This window comes from Euprymna scolopes, chromosome 34 (genome assembly GCF_053919585.1).
Source record: "Euprymna scolopes isolate OS-2025 chromosome 34, ASM5391958v1, whole genome shotgun sequence".
Classification (NCBI taxonomy): Eukaryota; Metazoa; Mollusca; class Cephalopoda; order Sepiida; family Sepiolidae; genus Euprymna; species Euprymna scolopes.
The window spans coordinates 30,413,877-30,430,737 of record NC_136515.1 but is presented as its reverse complement, the minus strand read 5'-3'; the positions used below and the strand labels follow the sequence as shown (position 1 = coordinate 30,430,737).

Here is a 16,861-nt window from a genome sequence, read left to right as displayed (position 1 = left end):
AAAAAAAGATCAGATTTGGTCTCCTGTAATTTGATTTCAACCTCTGGAAGGTTGGAATCCAAACCACTGATCTTGGAGAAGGAGACCTGGTAGTGGGGGTCTACATTGGGAGTTGGAGTTCTGAGTTTAATCTGTTTGAGATTTTTCATTATTGAGTATGGAGATATGTGGAAGAGGTTAGCAAAGTTGTTAGAGCAGAGCAGAGATAGAAAAAAAATAACGAATAATGATTTTTGCAGACCATGTAAAGGAAAAGCTGTAACATTACCCACTAATATGGCATCAAGAGGCCCCATCAGGTCCAGAATCGATTTTGCCAAATGGCAATACAGCGGCCCCAGTACTTTGCACCTGCTGATATTATGAGGTCTTTGTTGGTTAAACCAAGGTTCAGGTCCCTGACTATCAGGCAGATAATGTCAGCCCAGATAAAATGTTTACTTCAAGCAGCATTATTAGTGATATGGCCACAAGAAATAGGAAGTGAAAATAAGGACATCTAAAGCGATTACTCAGGAAATAAAAATGCCGAGGGACAAAATAAGAGAAGCAAGAGTTTCTGGGCAGATGAAAAGACATCCACAATGCATCTTCTACTCTCATTAAATGTTTGAAAATGATTGGAAGCATAGAGAAAGATAAACTACTGAGAAGATGGCATGACAATGTATGATGCTAGGCTTTCAGATTAATCATTCATGGAAACATAATAGTGAGACAATATATATATAATGATAATATAACATAATGGAGACAATATATCGTATTCTGTAGGATGTGGGGAAAATGTTTGATAATGATATACTTATATATTTAAATGAGCTTACATTCATTGGTGTATTCATGAATCTCATCTTCATTGTTGATATTGACAGTAGTTCCATTCCGAAAAGACAAACCAGTGGGTTTAGGCTCAGACCAGTTTCCCAAAAGACCTCCAATTTTATCCTGAAATTAATCCACAACAATATAGGTAAGTTTTAGAGAATATAATTACTGCTGAGCCAACAAGGACAAAAATACTTAAATAAAAAAATAAATAAATAAAATTTTCAAATTATTTTCATTTCATCTTACTTCAAACATTTGCTTTTGAATAATTCTAATCAATATGTTATTATTATTTTTTTTTGATAAACATATATGCATTTAATATACATTCGTGTTACAAATTTAGGTGAGGAGATGCAGAGAAAGTGGCTGAAGTGATTATGTTTCCTCCTCATGACAAAAGGAAATTCCTTTTCCTTCCAACAACAATGTCCACCATTCTACCCAGTCATTGTTGATGAAAGAGTCGCAGAAAGTGACGTCAGAACCAAAACTCGAGTGAGGTTGATTTTACTTTTTCTCTTTCTTTTCTGCTGGATCTTGCCGAAGACAGAAGAGTATCAACACTTAGAAGACATGTCCTTTTCTAAACCTTTCTCAAAAGACGGTGAGGAATGGTGTACTTTAAAAACCGTAGTTCACTTTTTTTTATTTTCTGGAAATATGAATAAACATGTGAACCATAAAATGTATTGTTATTTCACTCCTAAATTAATAAGATTTTACTTCAGGTTGACACACGTTATCACATTGTTCTATCGAACATTTATGCAGTTATCAAGAAACAAGAGGAGTGTAGTGGGGTCAGAAATTTAAGTGAGATTAAATTTCCTCGCCCCAAACAAATAATAAAAAAAGAAAGAGAATGAACGACATTTCCTTCTGATTTAAATGCGCCACATTTACTTTTTAAACAACAACAATAAGGTAAATAAATGAACAAAAATAGTTGTTTTCTTTGTGAATCACCACTGCACTGAGGCAATTAAAAGTTTTTATGTAAAGAAGAAAACAGTTCTTTTTAAGGAAGAATTAATATAAAAGTCCCTCGCTTACTTAGCGGAGAGATAGAAAAGGGTAAAAAGTCCATTAGGGTAGCAAGTCCATCACTCCATGTGGAGGAATTAATTATCGGGCGTACACGTGTTTAACGTCCAACGCGGACGGGTCGACGTTGATGTCTACGACTGACTCGTTTGGGTGCAAAATGCTCTTTTTATAGATCCAGACTGGCTCCAGAGAGCATTAGCTTCTGCTGATATTTTGGCGTTTGAAAATTGTTCAAAAATATTATCTTCTTAATTTTCTTATTGGCTGCTTATGTTACGTGATGGTGCTTTCAACTACGTCTGCCAAATATGTGTTATTTTTACTTTTGTTGTTTGAGAAAAGTGTGTGGGCGTATTTGTAATTGTGCCGTTGCTGAGAGATTATGTTTTTTTTTTCAAAATGCGCGGGGAAAATTGCAATGAATAATGGTTCGTTATATGCGCGTGCGCGTGTGTGTGCACGTGAGTAACAGCACAGGATTCACAATATGAGAGATACGTAGGTACCAAAAGAACAAAAGATGCCGACACTCATTTAACAAGCATGAGGAAAAACTCATGCAAGTTTAATAAATGCACAAAAGACGCACACACATAACAATCACTCGAAATTTAAAGATTATATATATATATATATATATATATATATATATATATATATATATATATATATATATATATATATATATATTGTGGTAATTATTACTGACCGGAACTCGATGTGGAGGGGGGAGGCAGTGAAATTCTGGGAGGCAGTCGTTCAAGCAAAAGGTTTAAAAAAGTGCTTGGTCGACTGATTTGGTAGTAGTTTGTTGTCCACCACGTGGGTCGGACTGAACTTTGCGTAGCATCAACTTGTGGGTTATAAAAACACCCCTATCGTTGATGTGTTAGTTGGACTTTTTTGTTTAGTCAAGTTACACGTTTCACAGTTACTATTACAAAGACAATTTGTCGTTGTAAGCAACGAGGCAATACGTTGCAACTCCAGTTAGCCGAGAAAAGCCGAGAAGGATTCTCCACACAAGTTAAGAGTTTCATTGTTTTTTCCTTCTACGTCGAGTTGAGGTTTAGCCGTTGAGTTGCAGAAACGCCCCCCCCCCCTTCAGTCGGTTAAAATCCGACACTTTGCAACGTAACGAAAAAAAAAAAAAATGAACGACCCTATTACTCGGAGGGAACTAGAGAGAAAGCTATCCCTTCTTCAAAGAAAAATAAGGGCGACTGTGGTGGGTATGGAAGAAGAACCTCTATCCTTGAATGTGTTTTTATCCTTTGAAAAGGATATAGAAGGATGACTAGAGGAGCTAGAGGATGTGTCTTGGAGTATGGAGGAGCAACTGGCTGCAGAAGAGGAAGCTGAATCGCTTGCTGAACTTTTTCAAGCTTTGTTTAGATTTAAGAGAGAGATATGACAGAGACTGGAAGTTGTACGGACAGTCAGTGAAGGACAATTTGGTGAAAACAGGAAATGATGTAGATACTCTATCTACGTTATACTCTATCTACGTTATACTCTATCTACGTTATACTCAGCGGTGAATAACGACTGCAAGAGGGTAACTTTGAGATACAATCCTGTAACTCGAACAGTGCAGTGTTACAAGAAAAAATGGCGGCAGATGGAACTCTGTCAGGTTTTGATTCTGGGGTGGAGAAAGTTTTAGGGTATTTGTACAACCCTCAACATGATACTATGAAGGTCTGTTCGCACCAATGCGATGTAACCACATCAACAAAAAGGAAAATGCTGTCTGAAGCTTCCAAAATATTTGATCCCTTGTCCCTATATCTTCCAGTGACAGTAAGGAGCAGAATGCTGATAGGAGAACTTTGGAGGCAAAAGTTGGATTGGGATGATGAAGTTTCAGAAGAGTCAAAAAAAACTGGAAAGCTCTGGCAAAGGACTTAACAGAATTGGGCTCTGTATCATTTCCAAGGAGAGTCCTAGACGACAATAAGCCCCTAAAGTTATTCCTATTTTGTGATGCCTCCAAAAGTGCATACGGCTTTTCAGCATATGGTGTACAAGATGGACAGTCTGCACTGGTGTTTGCTAAAGCAAAAGTAGCACCCTTAAAAGGTAAATCTCTACCCACTTTGGAGCTTTTGTCACTGTTTCTAGCATTGAAATGTTTTCCCTTTATAAAGGAAGCCTTGAAGAACTCCATGATAGAAAAAGTATATGTTCTAACGGACGCTCAAGTGGTATTGGCTTGGATACTATCAAAGTCGATAACCACAAAAAACATCTTTGCGCGCAACAGGCTGCAAGATATAATGCAAATGTCTGCAACAATCAGGTCAGAGATGAAGTTGGAGTTGAGTTTCCAATACGTGCCAACTAAGGAGAACCCAGCCGACTACATCACAAGAGGACTTTCCTTTAAAAAATTTCAGGAATACCTTTCCTATTAGTATGAAGGCCCTGCATGGATAAAGCAGGAAGAAATTCGGTGGAACAAGCTCGAGTTAGGTTGTCTCTCGGAAGAACAAAAGGAATGCATTCATCCTGCAATGAATTTGTTTACGAGACACAACGAAAGTTCCCCTATAATCTCTGTAGAAAGATTTTCCAACTTCAACAGATTAGTTAATGTAATGACTTTGGTTTTTAAGTTTGTCAACAAAACGTTGAAGAGAAGTGAGGACAATCACCTTCTGGCAAAAATCTATTTGATAAAATTGATGCAGGGGGAATCTTTTGCCGCAGAGTTGGATTTTTTGTTGGATCCTGAAGGTAAGAGTCCACCAAAATTAGTGAAAAACTTAAACCTATTCCTGGATCCCTCCAATATCATTCGTTCAAGAGGAAGGATAGGTGGCTCGGAATGGCATTCCTATGAGGTGCAAAATCCAATTCTTTTAGGAAAAAGACACCATTTAACCGATTTGATCATAAAGGACACTCATCAGAGAAACCAACATTTGGGTTTAGCAACAATCTTAAATGAAATAAGGTTAAAAGGATATTGGATACCACAAGCCAGACAGGCTGTTAAAAAAATTGTGAGCACTTGTGCCAAGTGCAAAAGATACAATGCCACTGCCTTCTCGACACCGAATGCAACAGACCTTCCTAGCTCTAGAGTAAATTTAGTAAGACCATATCTCCATACCGGTGTGGATTACACCAGTCACATCTGGGTTAAGGGAGAAGTGAAGGACTATAAAATGTATATCCTCATCTTCACGTGCATGGCTATCAGAGCGGTTCACATAGAACTAGTCCCAGATATGAGTGTATCTTCATTCTTGCAGGCCTTTGTTCGTTTCACAAATGTGAATGGAATCCCCTCTCACCTCTACTCTGACAACGCAAGGACTTTCATTTCTGCAGCCAAAATAATTGATCAGGGATTGATCACTGATGAGTTCAAGGAGAAGTTTGGTTCTTATCACCTTAAGCATTGTACCATTCCACTTTATTCAGCTTGGTATGGAGGTACTTGGGAAAGGACAATCAAGACAGTTAAATCCTGTCTCTACAAAACTATAGGAAGGGGAAAGGTTGACTATTTTGGTTTATTAACCATGTTATCAGATATCCAGCGTGCCATTAATAGTCGTCCTCTGACTTATAAAAGCTCTAATGAAATGGATTGCCTAACTCCCAACTCTCTCATGAATCCAAATGTGGGTCAAGGTTTAATGATAAGATTGGACAATGAAGAACTGGGACTAACAGAGCCACTTAGCAGGATCGAGTTAAAGAGAACGCTCCGTCTTCGTGAAGAAAGTTTAGAAAAGTTTAGAAAGATGTGGCACGAAGATTACCTGTTGAGCCTGAGAGAAAGAACTCTTGAGTTATCTGACCCTTCCTTTGATAATGCAATCAAAAAGGGTGACAGTGTTAATAAAGGACCCTCTTAAAACTAGACCATTTTGGTCTATAGTTGAAGTCCTGGAGTTGATTGAAGGAAAGGATGGGTTGGTTCGTTCAGCAAGAGTGAGAAAAGGAAATGGAGCTACATTAACCCATTCAATCAACCATTTATTTCCTCTGGAGATTAATTCTCTTTCTGAAAATGTGGATAATGAAATTCTTCATGAACCAGAGGATGTGCCAGATCAAAATATATCGCCCCGACCTGATAGTGTTAGAATCTGGATTTGCCCTGCATGTGATAAACCAGAAGATTTCAGACCAATGGTGGCTTGTGATCAGTGTAATGACTGGTTCCACTTTGGTTGTGTGGGCCTGGTAGATGTACCCTAAGAAGAACAATGGTATTGTCCAACTTGCAGACCAAGGCGTCGGGGTAGACCCAGTTTGTTAGGGGTCTAAAAAGAACCAGACTGTAACTAGAAGATGAATTCCCTTCTCTTTTCCCTATCTCACATCCCGTAAAAGACATTTTTCTTTTTTTCGTTTTTCTTTTTTTTGATATGGGAATGTGTGGTAATTATTACTGACCGGAACTCGATGTGGAGGGGGGAGGCAGTGGAATTCTGGGAGGCAGTCGTTCAAGCAAAAGGTTTAAAAAAGTGCTTGGTCGACTGATTTGGTAGTAGTTTGTTGTCCACCACGTGGGTCGGACTGAACTTTGCGTAGCATCAACTTGTGGGTTATAAAACACCCCTATCGTTGATGTGTTAGTTGGACTTTTTTGTTTAGTCAAGTTACACGTTTCACAGTTACTATTACAAAGACAATTTGTCGTTGTAAGCAACGAGGCAATACGTTGCAACTCCAGTTAGCCGAGAAAAGCCGAGAAGGATTCTCCACACAAGTTAAGAGTTTCATTGTTTTTTCCTTCTACGTCGAGTTGAGGTTTAGCCGTTGAGTTGCAGAAACGCCCCCCCCCCTTCAGTCGGTTAAAATCCGACAATATATATATATATATATATATATATATATATATATATATATATATATATATATATATATATATTCTTACTGAAAAATTCATGGGTAGAAGAAAGTTACCCCCCCTCCTTTTTGATAAGGGGACAATAATTAATTCATAGTTTATGGTTTTAATTGTGTATTAAATTAATAACAAAAGTTTAAAAAGTAACTCTGTAACTTTATACTGTCACGCATGCCTCCCCCGTTGGGGATATGACAAGGGTAAAAAAAAAAAAAAAAAAAAAAAAATGAAAGGGAATTCGAAAACACAAAAAAAGAGAGAGGGATTCTTTTATAAGGGTTTTCTTTTATCAAATATTTATTTCATGCAGACGAGTTTTCTGCATATAGGTATGACTTGTTAAAGTCCCATTAAGGTTCAAATTTCCATTCACTTACAAAAAGGTTGAAACAAGAAACACCAATCAGTTCCCATGTGATAAGCGGACGCAAAAATAAACAAAAGGGTCGAATACAAGAGAATGCGAAAAATAACGAAACGACACGATTCGAATATAAAAATCGATTTATTAAAGATAGAGAAAGAAAAAGTTAACGAAAAGAAAACACTCAAAATTTATGGAGTTTAGGATATGAACTGAGTGAGAATTCTGCAAAGAAGAGAACAATGCGCAATGACATATAAACAAAAAAAATTTCAGGCAGAAAGTTTTTGTTTTTTTTCTTTTCATAGAAAAAAATTCAACATTTAAATGTAACGTTTTGCTTTACTTGTAACTTGAAAATGATAAAAATTCAAAATAAAATAGAAAGATTAATAAATGCACATCGGAAATGCTGGGTTTGGCCCCAGGGAAGACAATAAATTTATTGATGACACTTTATTTACATCTCTTCACACCTAATCAATACTGAGTCCCGCACCAAAAATTAAATTCATTAAATATTATAGAATACACAAATAACAAGATTCTTCGTTCAATTGCAATCAATGCCGAGAAACCTTGCTAGTATATATATATATATATATATATATATATATATATATATATATATATATATATATATATATATATATATATATTGATAAAAGTTTCATAGTTGTTGTTGTCATGAGCGCTTTCGATTCGCCCACAAACCATCATCAGGTGTGGAAGTAAAAGTGAACAGGAGCGAAAATGAGAATCAAAAGTGAAAACCAAAATACACAGCAAACGACGATAAGTTAAAATATATAGAGTCGATGAAAAGTCGATTAAAAATATAGGTCGATTAAAAATTCGAGTATTAAAACCTGCAGGTTCGTGGACGCTGTTAACAAAGTCCGTTCAATATGAACTACACAAGACGTTACTGCTTTTCTCGAATGCAATATTATTTATAGACGCTTCAAGAATTTTTAATATTATTAATATATACAGTAGTGTCCAAAACTAAGGGACAAAATTTTTTAAACCTAATATTTGTTAGAAATAATAACTGTGAAAAGCTGAAATTTTGAAAACTAGTAGTCGTTATCATCCATAATAACATACTAAAATTTGAATCATTTGCAAAGGATAGAAAAAGAGTTATAACAATTATTTATTTATTTTCAAAATATAAGCGTCCAAAAGTAAAGGACAAAAAATGAGAAAAACAATGTAAACAGCCAAAAAACAATAAATATGTACAATACATATTTAGTAAATGAGCCCTTGCTCTTAATGACAGCTGCACATCTTCGACTACAAGAACAAATCAGTTCTTAACAATCCTCAATACTAATATATATATATATATATATATATATATATATATATATATATATATATATATATATATATATATATATATATATATATATATATGATACTAACCTTGTACATTGGTGGAATGGTCATAATTAGAGGCATTGTTCCATGTTCTTCAGCAATTTTGATTCCAATGCCCGTATCTGTGATAATGGTAAAATTCTGCTGCCGACCATTTCGATTATTGTCAAAAATGGCCATGTCTGAAATGATTTTAAAAAAAGTAGATTAGAACAAAAATTCAATTTTCTATCAAAAAGTCAAACAGCATTTAATGGCTGTTCAAAACAGCTGTGATTAGAAGCTCAATGCTTGTTAAATATCACTATAGAGCATATATAAATGAATAAGAATCTTATTCATTTATATATGCTCTATAGTGAGTAAGTAAAATTTCTGATTGTTTTGATGAGTTTATGTTAGAAAAAATTCAATAATATAAATAATGATTGTTTCTGCATCACGAAACAGGTAAGTAAAATGTAAGGAAATTTTAATATGCTGAAAGAACTGAATACTAAGATTGAATAAAACCTTGTAACTTGGAATGTTTGCCCACTCAATAATGATTGCATCCATAAAGAAAATATGTTATATATTCATGCACAATTACTGAGCTCCGACGCAATCCTCCCATAACAGACACTAATAGTTTGTCTTCAAGTTATCCTTCTTCCCATCTGATATAGTTACTAATCCAATATACCACTCGAGCAGCCCCTCCATCTACAATCATGCAACTAGCAATAATAATAATAATAATAATAATAATAATAATAATAATAATAATAATAATGAGAATAATAATATCTCTCCTAACACTAACAACACTCATTATGCCCTCCAAAACAGTCCTCGTACATTGTTCCACCCTTTGTTGAACATAATGAACAAAATTCAATTCTATTTCCCTAATACAAATCAGCAAATTAATATTAATTTCAGACCTCGAACTTTTAATAAAGTACATACATATATCGGCGCTACTTTATTAAGAAAAGAATATCAAACCACATTTCTTCTTTTATCAACCATAATTTTAATAATAACCAAGGAACTTCTCTAACCACTTTAATTAAAAAACTTAATTCTAATAATTTTCTCAATCAAATGGACTATCATAAAAAAGTTAAGTCTCATACTCCAGGCTCTAAGTCATGTCGCCTCTGCACAACCGAAGCTATAACTATAATTAATTCCCCTCAAAGTAACAATATAATAAATTCTAAAAACGAACTGATCTCTTTCTATAAACGTGTCCAAATTTAATTATGGTAATTTTGAAGTTACATAGCTATTACTTTAACCTTTCAGATATACTAGCGAGGTGTACCCGGCGTTGCCCGGTTGTTTGGAGGTGTGTGTGGAAACTCCGGGGGGGGGGGGTTTAAAAAAAAGTAAGTATGAGGATCGAACCCGAACCATTGAGGCCAAGTTGTAAATTAAAGTGTGAAAAAAAATGTGCGACGTTAACCATTGCCCCACCGCGAGATGCTAACGGAAACACGTTTGAATTTATTTAATTACTTGGATTTGGCAGGTGCCCGTTTTAATGAGTTAATGAGGTCAAGTTTGGCTGCGGGATAGTATTCATTTACTGCGGAACGCTTTTTAAAAATTTTTATTTCCCAAGATGTTATAGGAAAAAGACTAACCCACATGCGGCGAGCGACAAATGTTGAATATTTATCTTCCCGAAATCGAGCAAATTAAATAGACAGGCGAGCTTCGTTGTTAACTGTGAGATATTACGATTTATATGTGATATAAAAAGTTTTTAAAAGTTGTGAACCTACCGACTGCTTCTCTGAAAAAAAGCCTTTTGTAGACATACAGAAAAAGCGAACACACATACATACATTTTCACTTTTATATATATAGATATAATTTTTCTTTAACATTATCATTTTTTCTACATACTTTCTTAATACTTTATAACTTAATAATCCTTTATTTTAATTCTTTATTTCTTCTTTGTTTGGCCAGTTTTTTAGTGTTTAAATATTCCTATCTATCAAATATATCACTCTACCTAAACATTCATATCCTGTATGTATATTTACTTATATTTTACTATATGCATTTACTTACATATTACTTGCTTTATCCGGAATTTGCAGATACCGACCATCCTCTCCCCTTAAATTTTTTATTTTGTTTATTTATTTTATTTTTTATTTTTTTTAGTGTCTTTTAATAACTCCTGCTGATATTTTCTTAAGTAATAACCTGTACATTTCAGTTGACCTCTTTTTTTTGTCCTATATTTTTGGCGCCTTTTACCATCATCTTGTCTGGGTAATTTTGACATTTGGTTTTCTATTTTATATTTTATTCAATCACCATTCAATTTTTTTCTCTTCTTCACTCATTTTTCTTAATTACACCTTGTCTCGGCAGCCAAGTTTAACACATATCTTATTTTTCTTTTAATAATATTTTTGGAATTCTTTCCTCTTTTCCTTGTACCTATTTGTGAATTATTCCATGGATTTTGGCCTTTTGGATTATTTTAGACCATCTTCCAATTACGCGATTTCCTTGGATTTTACTTGTGTGAATGGAAATTTAACTAACTTTCTTGGATTTACATTTTTGGATTTTACCGTCATTGGATACTTTACTTTTCACCAGACTATCCATTCACGTGAAATCACCTTTTTCTTTACCCTATTCCCTCTGCTTCACATTTTGTTATCAAGTAAGATCTTTGACTTACTTGCAGTTTAATCAAATACTTTTGCAAGCAAAATCCGATCCCGCATTTTGCTAAATCCTACCCTCTGATGAGAAGGAAAGTATTTCTTCGAAACTCTGCGGATTAAAAACTATCCACTTATTTAGTGTTTCCTTTTCAAATTAAATATGTTTTTAACTCTTTTTCAAAGTGTTTTTTAACATGTTTTATTAGCTATTTGCTCGTATATATATACATATATATATATATATATATAATATATATATATATATATTATATATACAATATATTAGTGATGAGATGCTTCCAGCATTTTTCTCGATTCTGATACAATTACAAATACCCTTCTAAATTTCCAATTCTGATACAATTACAAATACCCTTCTAAATTTCCAATTCTGATACAATTACAAATACCCTTCTAAATTTCCAATTCTGATACAATTACAAATACCCTTCTAAATTTCCAATTCTGATACAATTACAAATACCCTTCTAAATTTCCAATTCTGATACAATTACAAATACCCTTCTAAATTTCCAATTCTGATACAATTACAAATACCCTTCTAAATTTCCAATTCTGATACAATTACAAATACCCTTCTAAATTTCCAATTCTGATACAATTACAAATACCCTTCTAAATTTCCAATTCTGATACAATTACAAATACCCTTCTAAATTTCCAATTCTGATACAATTACAAATACCCTTCTAAATTTCCAATTCTGATACAATTACAAATACCCTTCTAAATTTCCAATTCTGATACAATTACAAATACCCTTCTAAATTTCCAATTCTGATACAATTACAAATACCCTTCTAAATTTCCAATTCTGATACAATTACAAATACCCTTCTAAATTTCCAATTCTGATACAATTACAAATACCCTTCTAAATTTCCAATTCTGATACAATTACAAATACCCTTCTAAATTTCCAATTCTGATACAATTACAAATACCCTTCTAAATTTCCAATTCTGATACAATTACAAATACCCTTCTAAATTTCCAATTCTGATACAATTACAAATACCCTTCTAAATTTCCAATTCTGATACAATTACAAATACCCTTCTAAATTTCCAATTCTGATACAATTACAAATACCCTTCTAAATTTCCAATTCTGATACAATTACAAATACCCTTCTAAATTTCCGATTCTGATACAATTACTGATTCTATTTTTTTTTTAATTTCTAAATAGAGATTTGTTGCTTTTTTTTCGAATTACTATAAAACCTTTGTGTAATGTCATCATACATTTTTGCAGGCATAAAAAATACACTTAGGCGAGCGGATACTACACGAGTACATCTTTCTATATATTTTCTTTGTAATTGATTGAAAATAATGAAGTTACATTAGTTCATCGTTAACTATCAAAATGCAATTTGAAAATAGTGCAGATGTGTATTGTTTTACTTTAACCTGACTTGATAATTTTTATGCTATTGTTAATATTATGTAGTATATGTAATAGATTGATTTGTTTTACGGTAAAAAGAAAAAATGTTAAGATATAATAGTATATATAATATAATAATATAATAGTATTACTACTAATAATGGCAAGTTTGTAAATTAATACCCTCAACTACAACACTCATAAAAAGGAATTTCTGCTTTTTTATCTGGGTACGTTGAAAATTTAGCAAAAAGAAAAAGCAATCATTTTAGAATTTAGAGTTTCATGTATAAATTTAGCATAAAAGGATCATCGTTTTAGGATATTCATTATTTTACCACTAATTCTATGTGTTAGATAATAGCTAGGTAGAAGCAGTTATCTATCTATCTATCTATCTATCTATCTATCTATCTATCTATCTATCTATCTATCTATCTATCTATCTAGTGGTGAGTAGATGACAGAGGTTTGGATCGTCATGTTTTGACAGGTTGTCAAATTTTGTCAAATTCTGTGACCGGTCAGTTTGCACCGGAAAGTATCCAAACAGGGACGGACATGACGTGTCAAGTGCCATGTGTTCCGGTTTGTGCAAGCATAATGTTGAGTTGGGTTAAAGATGCCGAGAAAGACGGATGAACTAAATAGGTTTCCCCTTCGAATGAAGACATAGAAAATCCCACAAGCAAAAAGTTCATCGATCATTCCCTTCTGCTATACTTGGAAGTGAATAAAATATATAAAATCATACAACGTCTTGGTCTATGTCTTTTGAAGGATCCCCAGAAGCGACCAGCAGCAGAGACAGGTGTGTCGTCATGTTCTGTGTATTATATGTTCTGACATTACGGGTCCTAAAGATAGACATTTAGGTACGGCGACATTAGTCCGTTGTACAAACACAATGTACATATATATGGCCCTTTAATTAAGGATACATAAAAATGATTTAGATAACAACACACATATATACAACATACATTAATTTGGTACCAGATATACACGGTTATATTTTACAAAGATACATTAAAATATGTAAACATGAAACAAAATTAATAAAAGAACATGTTAGTAATTCAATTTAATTCATAAAACACATTTCAAATGTTTTTTAAATAGTTATGAAAAACTGAATATTTGAAGTTACTTTTCACCGTCACAAGTGTCTTTTCAGCAGAAGAGAAACCACACAGGATTTCAATAATATATTATTTTTTCAATAATATATTATTGAAATATTATATCATTTCAATAATATATTATTTCAATAATATAATATTTCAATAATATATTATTTCAATAATATATTATTTCAATAATATATATTTTTTTATTAGTCCTTGATTTTTATTATTTTTTATCTCCTTCCCAAACAACGTTTTTCAATGTTTACAAAATTTATTTTACAATCAATATACAGACAGAGGAGGAGGGGCTCTTGCTTCGGAACGAAAACAATGGGCCACTTTGGCGTCGCCAAGGGAATTTCTAAGTCTTGGTAATTCAGTAATATAGACACGGAAAACATTCAAGATCAAAAAATGGACGTCTAAGGTTTATCTGGCACAAAGGCGATTCATGAATTCATTTCGTCTTTAAAAATGTCTCCAATTTTTTCACACATATTGTCCCCCCCCCTGTAAAATTTGGCAGAGGTAGCTAAATGAAGTTAAAAGATTAAAAACAGTTAAAACTAGCAGAACCCATTAACCGGAGTTGCCCGATTGAAGTGTATGCCCCTCGTAAAAAATTAACTAAGATTTTCGTTGGTGGCCAATCCCCAACGTCCTAATGTTAAGAACGGCTTTCAGAATAGATACCCTTAACTTCCTCATGTTAAGAACGTTGTATGGAATAGATATGACCAACCTCGCGATGGTAAGAACGGCTTTCGGAATAGACACCCTATTTTATGAGGGGGGGACTGTCCAAGTATTTGCCCCAAGTTCAACCTTGATATATGTTGTCAGCATACCCACCCGCAAAGACCATAAAAACATTGAGGGTGGGTGGGAGTGTCGTGCAGAGAGAAGTACACTTTTTTATTGCACGTGCGTAGAACAGTGAATAGTTTATGTCATTATATCTCGAAAACTACTTATCTCTGCCAAAGTTAAAATCGATTGTTTTATTCAGCATAGTCTAAAACCTAAAATTGATTGTTTTATTCAGCATAGTCTAAAACTCTAAATGAGTAGAACTCATCAGTTTAAAGGAAATAGTATAGTTGGTGCTAAGGTAAAAAAGTACCTAAAAAAAAGTTAATGTCTGAACAGTGTGGAAAAGGAGTCCTGAAAAGAGAACTAAACAAAAAACAATTATAGTAAAAAAGAAAAAAAACCTAATATATAACAAATAAGTATATCCGTAGGGAATGTAATAAAGGGCAAATTTGTACTTTAGCGGCATAAATTATTTGACAGACAAAGGAAGTAAAAAAAAAGAAAACTGGCGTAAATGTCGTCAAGTACAAACTGAATGAAAAGTAATGAAAATGATAATTTATCTTTATTTTAATTCAGGTTTTTAGTGTGAAAATGTGTTTCATATAAAAAGAAATAGTTTTTATGATTTCGAAAGTGAAAAATAATGCTTTTTTTTTTGCCTAATCAGCCCAATTTAAGCTCAGATCCAGTTTGATGTAGGAGGCGACTACAACTCTCTTTTATTAAGAGATTCGGCGGACGTTTATAACCCCCCCCCTATAAATCCACACAATTTACATTTTTTTTTCACATTAATATCATTGATAACAAACTTATCTTTCAGATAAGAAAAAAAGTAAAATTGTAAAAAAAAATTATTTTCAAGAATTTTATCGTCAGGGATCAGTTTTCAATTATAATGTTCGACTGAATTGACTTTTTTATTCCTGATTCCGATTTAGATTAATCGTCCCAACATAAATGTCTGCCCCTTTAAGAACTGGGTTCTTATTGTTGAGCACTTTATGTTGAAATGAAAAAAGTCGGTTACTTAAGTGCGCAGATTGTGATATTAAAATCATTTGATCACTTTCGATCTTCTTGAATGACATTTACGTTTTATATAAATGTTAATTTCAATCATATTCTCGCCACGGTTCATGTTGGTCGAGTGGTTTGTTCCTTACTAATGGACTTAAAGATGGCTTCATGCTCAGGTTCGAATTTCTCAACCAGCAGTAATCGTGATTTTCTGCATTGATAATTTCCGAAAGAATGAAGCACTAGTGTCTATAGGTATTACAAATAATTATAGTAATAATTATATATATATACACATGCACACACACACACACACACACACACACACACACACACACACACACACACACACACACACACACATATATAACTATATATATATGCTTTTGTTAAAGTTTAGAATACATTTCTCAGTTAAAACTGATGCATTTCTTCACATGTGACAACTATAAAAAAAACTCTCTGAAAGTCATAATATGTAATTTTGAATATTCCGACAGTTCTCTCCCCTTCTTGATACAAATGTATGTTTTGCTAAAATAACCTATTCATAAAATAACTGGACATGAACTGGACTGCTATGAAAAACTCTTGTTCCAATTGTCTTTGGATGACACTACATGTGGCTTCACGTGAAACTGAATATTTGAAGATTCTTATTGCTGCTAAGCACTATCAATTTTTCATAGCCAAAACAAAATCTTATTCAGTCTATAAAAATTTATTAAATTATTAAAAAACCTGATCTTTGATTTGATTTGCAGAGAAAAAAATTATTAGTTTATAAAATTGATTAAACGATTAAAACAAAACTTTCATGAAGTTGTGGTGTACTCCGGCAAAATGTAAATACTCTGATAAATGTGACTCACTTTGAAAGACGTGTATGTAACCGTGTTGCTGATCAAATTTTATGTAGTTACCATTCACCAAGACATCAAGGCGGTAAACGGAATTGAATGGTTCAGTTTGGTAATCAGGGTCGATTGGTTCCCTCATTCTCACTTCGATGATGTCACCCTTTGCATTTTTCAAACTGATGGCATGCAGCTTGCTGAAATGATCACCGCCAACTGAGGAAAAATCAATCACATTGATTAATCAATAAAAGAATATTGCAATTCATCCTATCAAGTCCTTTTCTAATCTTATCAAGCTCATTATTAGCAACATGCAGCAAAATTGTTCTTTCCCTGGTTTCGATTCGCTCTCTTCATCACTTCCTAAAGCAAGTAAGTTTTCACATGAACATGTTAACTCAAAGTATTTCAATGAATGAAAATCTTTT

General features: G+C 33.3%; 1 protein-coding gene across 2 annotated transcripts in view; it reads right to left on the bottom strand.

Annotated features, from left to right (window-relative positions):
* The window catches only part of LOC145259151 (protein mesh-like), a 450,682-nt gene that overhangs the window by 74,627 nt on the left and 359,194 nt on the right, over positions 1–16,861 (bottom strand). For both annotated transcript variants that reach the window (XM_080116860.1, XM_080116861.1), the window contains exons 12-14: positions 16,446–16,646; positions 8,553–8,689; positions 828–948 (exon numbers count right to left, since the gene is read on the bottom strand). In XM_080116860.1, coding sequence (XP_079972986.1) covers positions 828–948; positions 8,553–8,689; positions 16,446–16,646 — 459 coding nt within the window. The remainder of the gene's footprint in view (positions 1–827; positions 949–8,552; positions 8,690–16,445; positions 16,647–16,861) is intronic.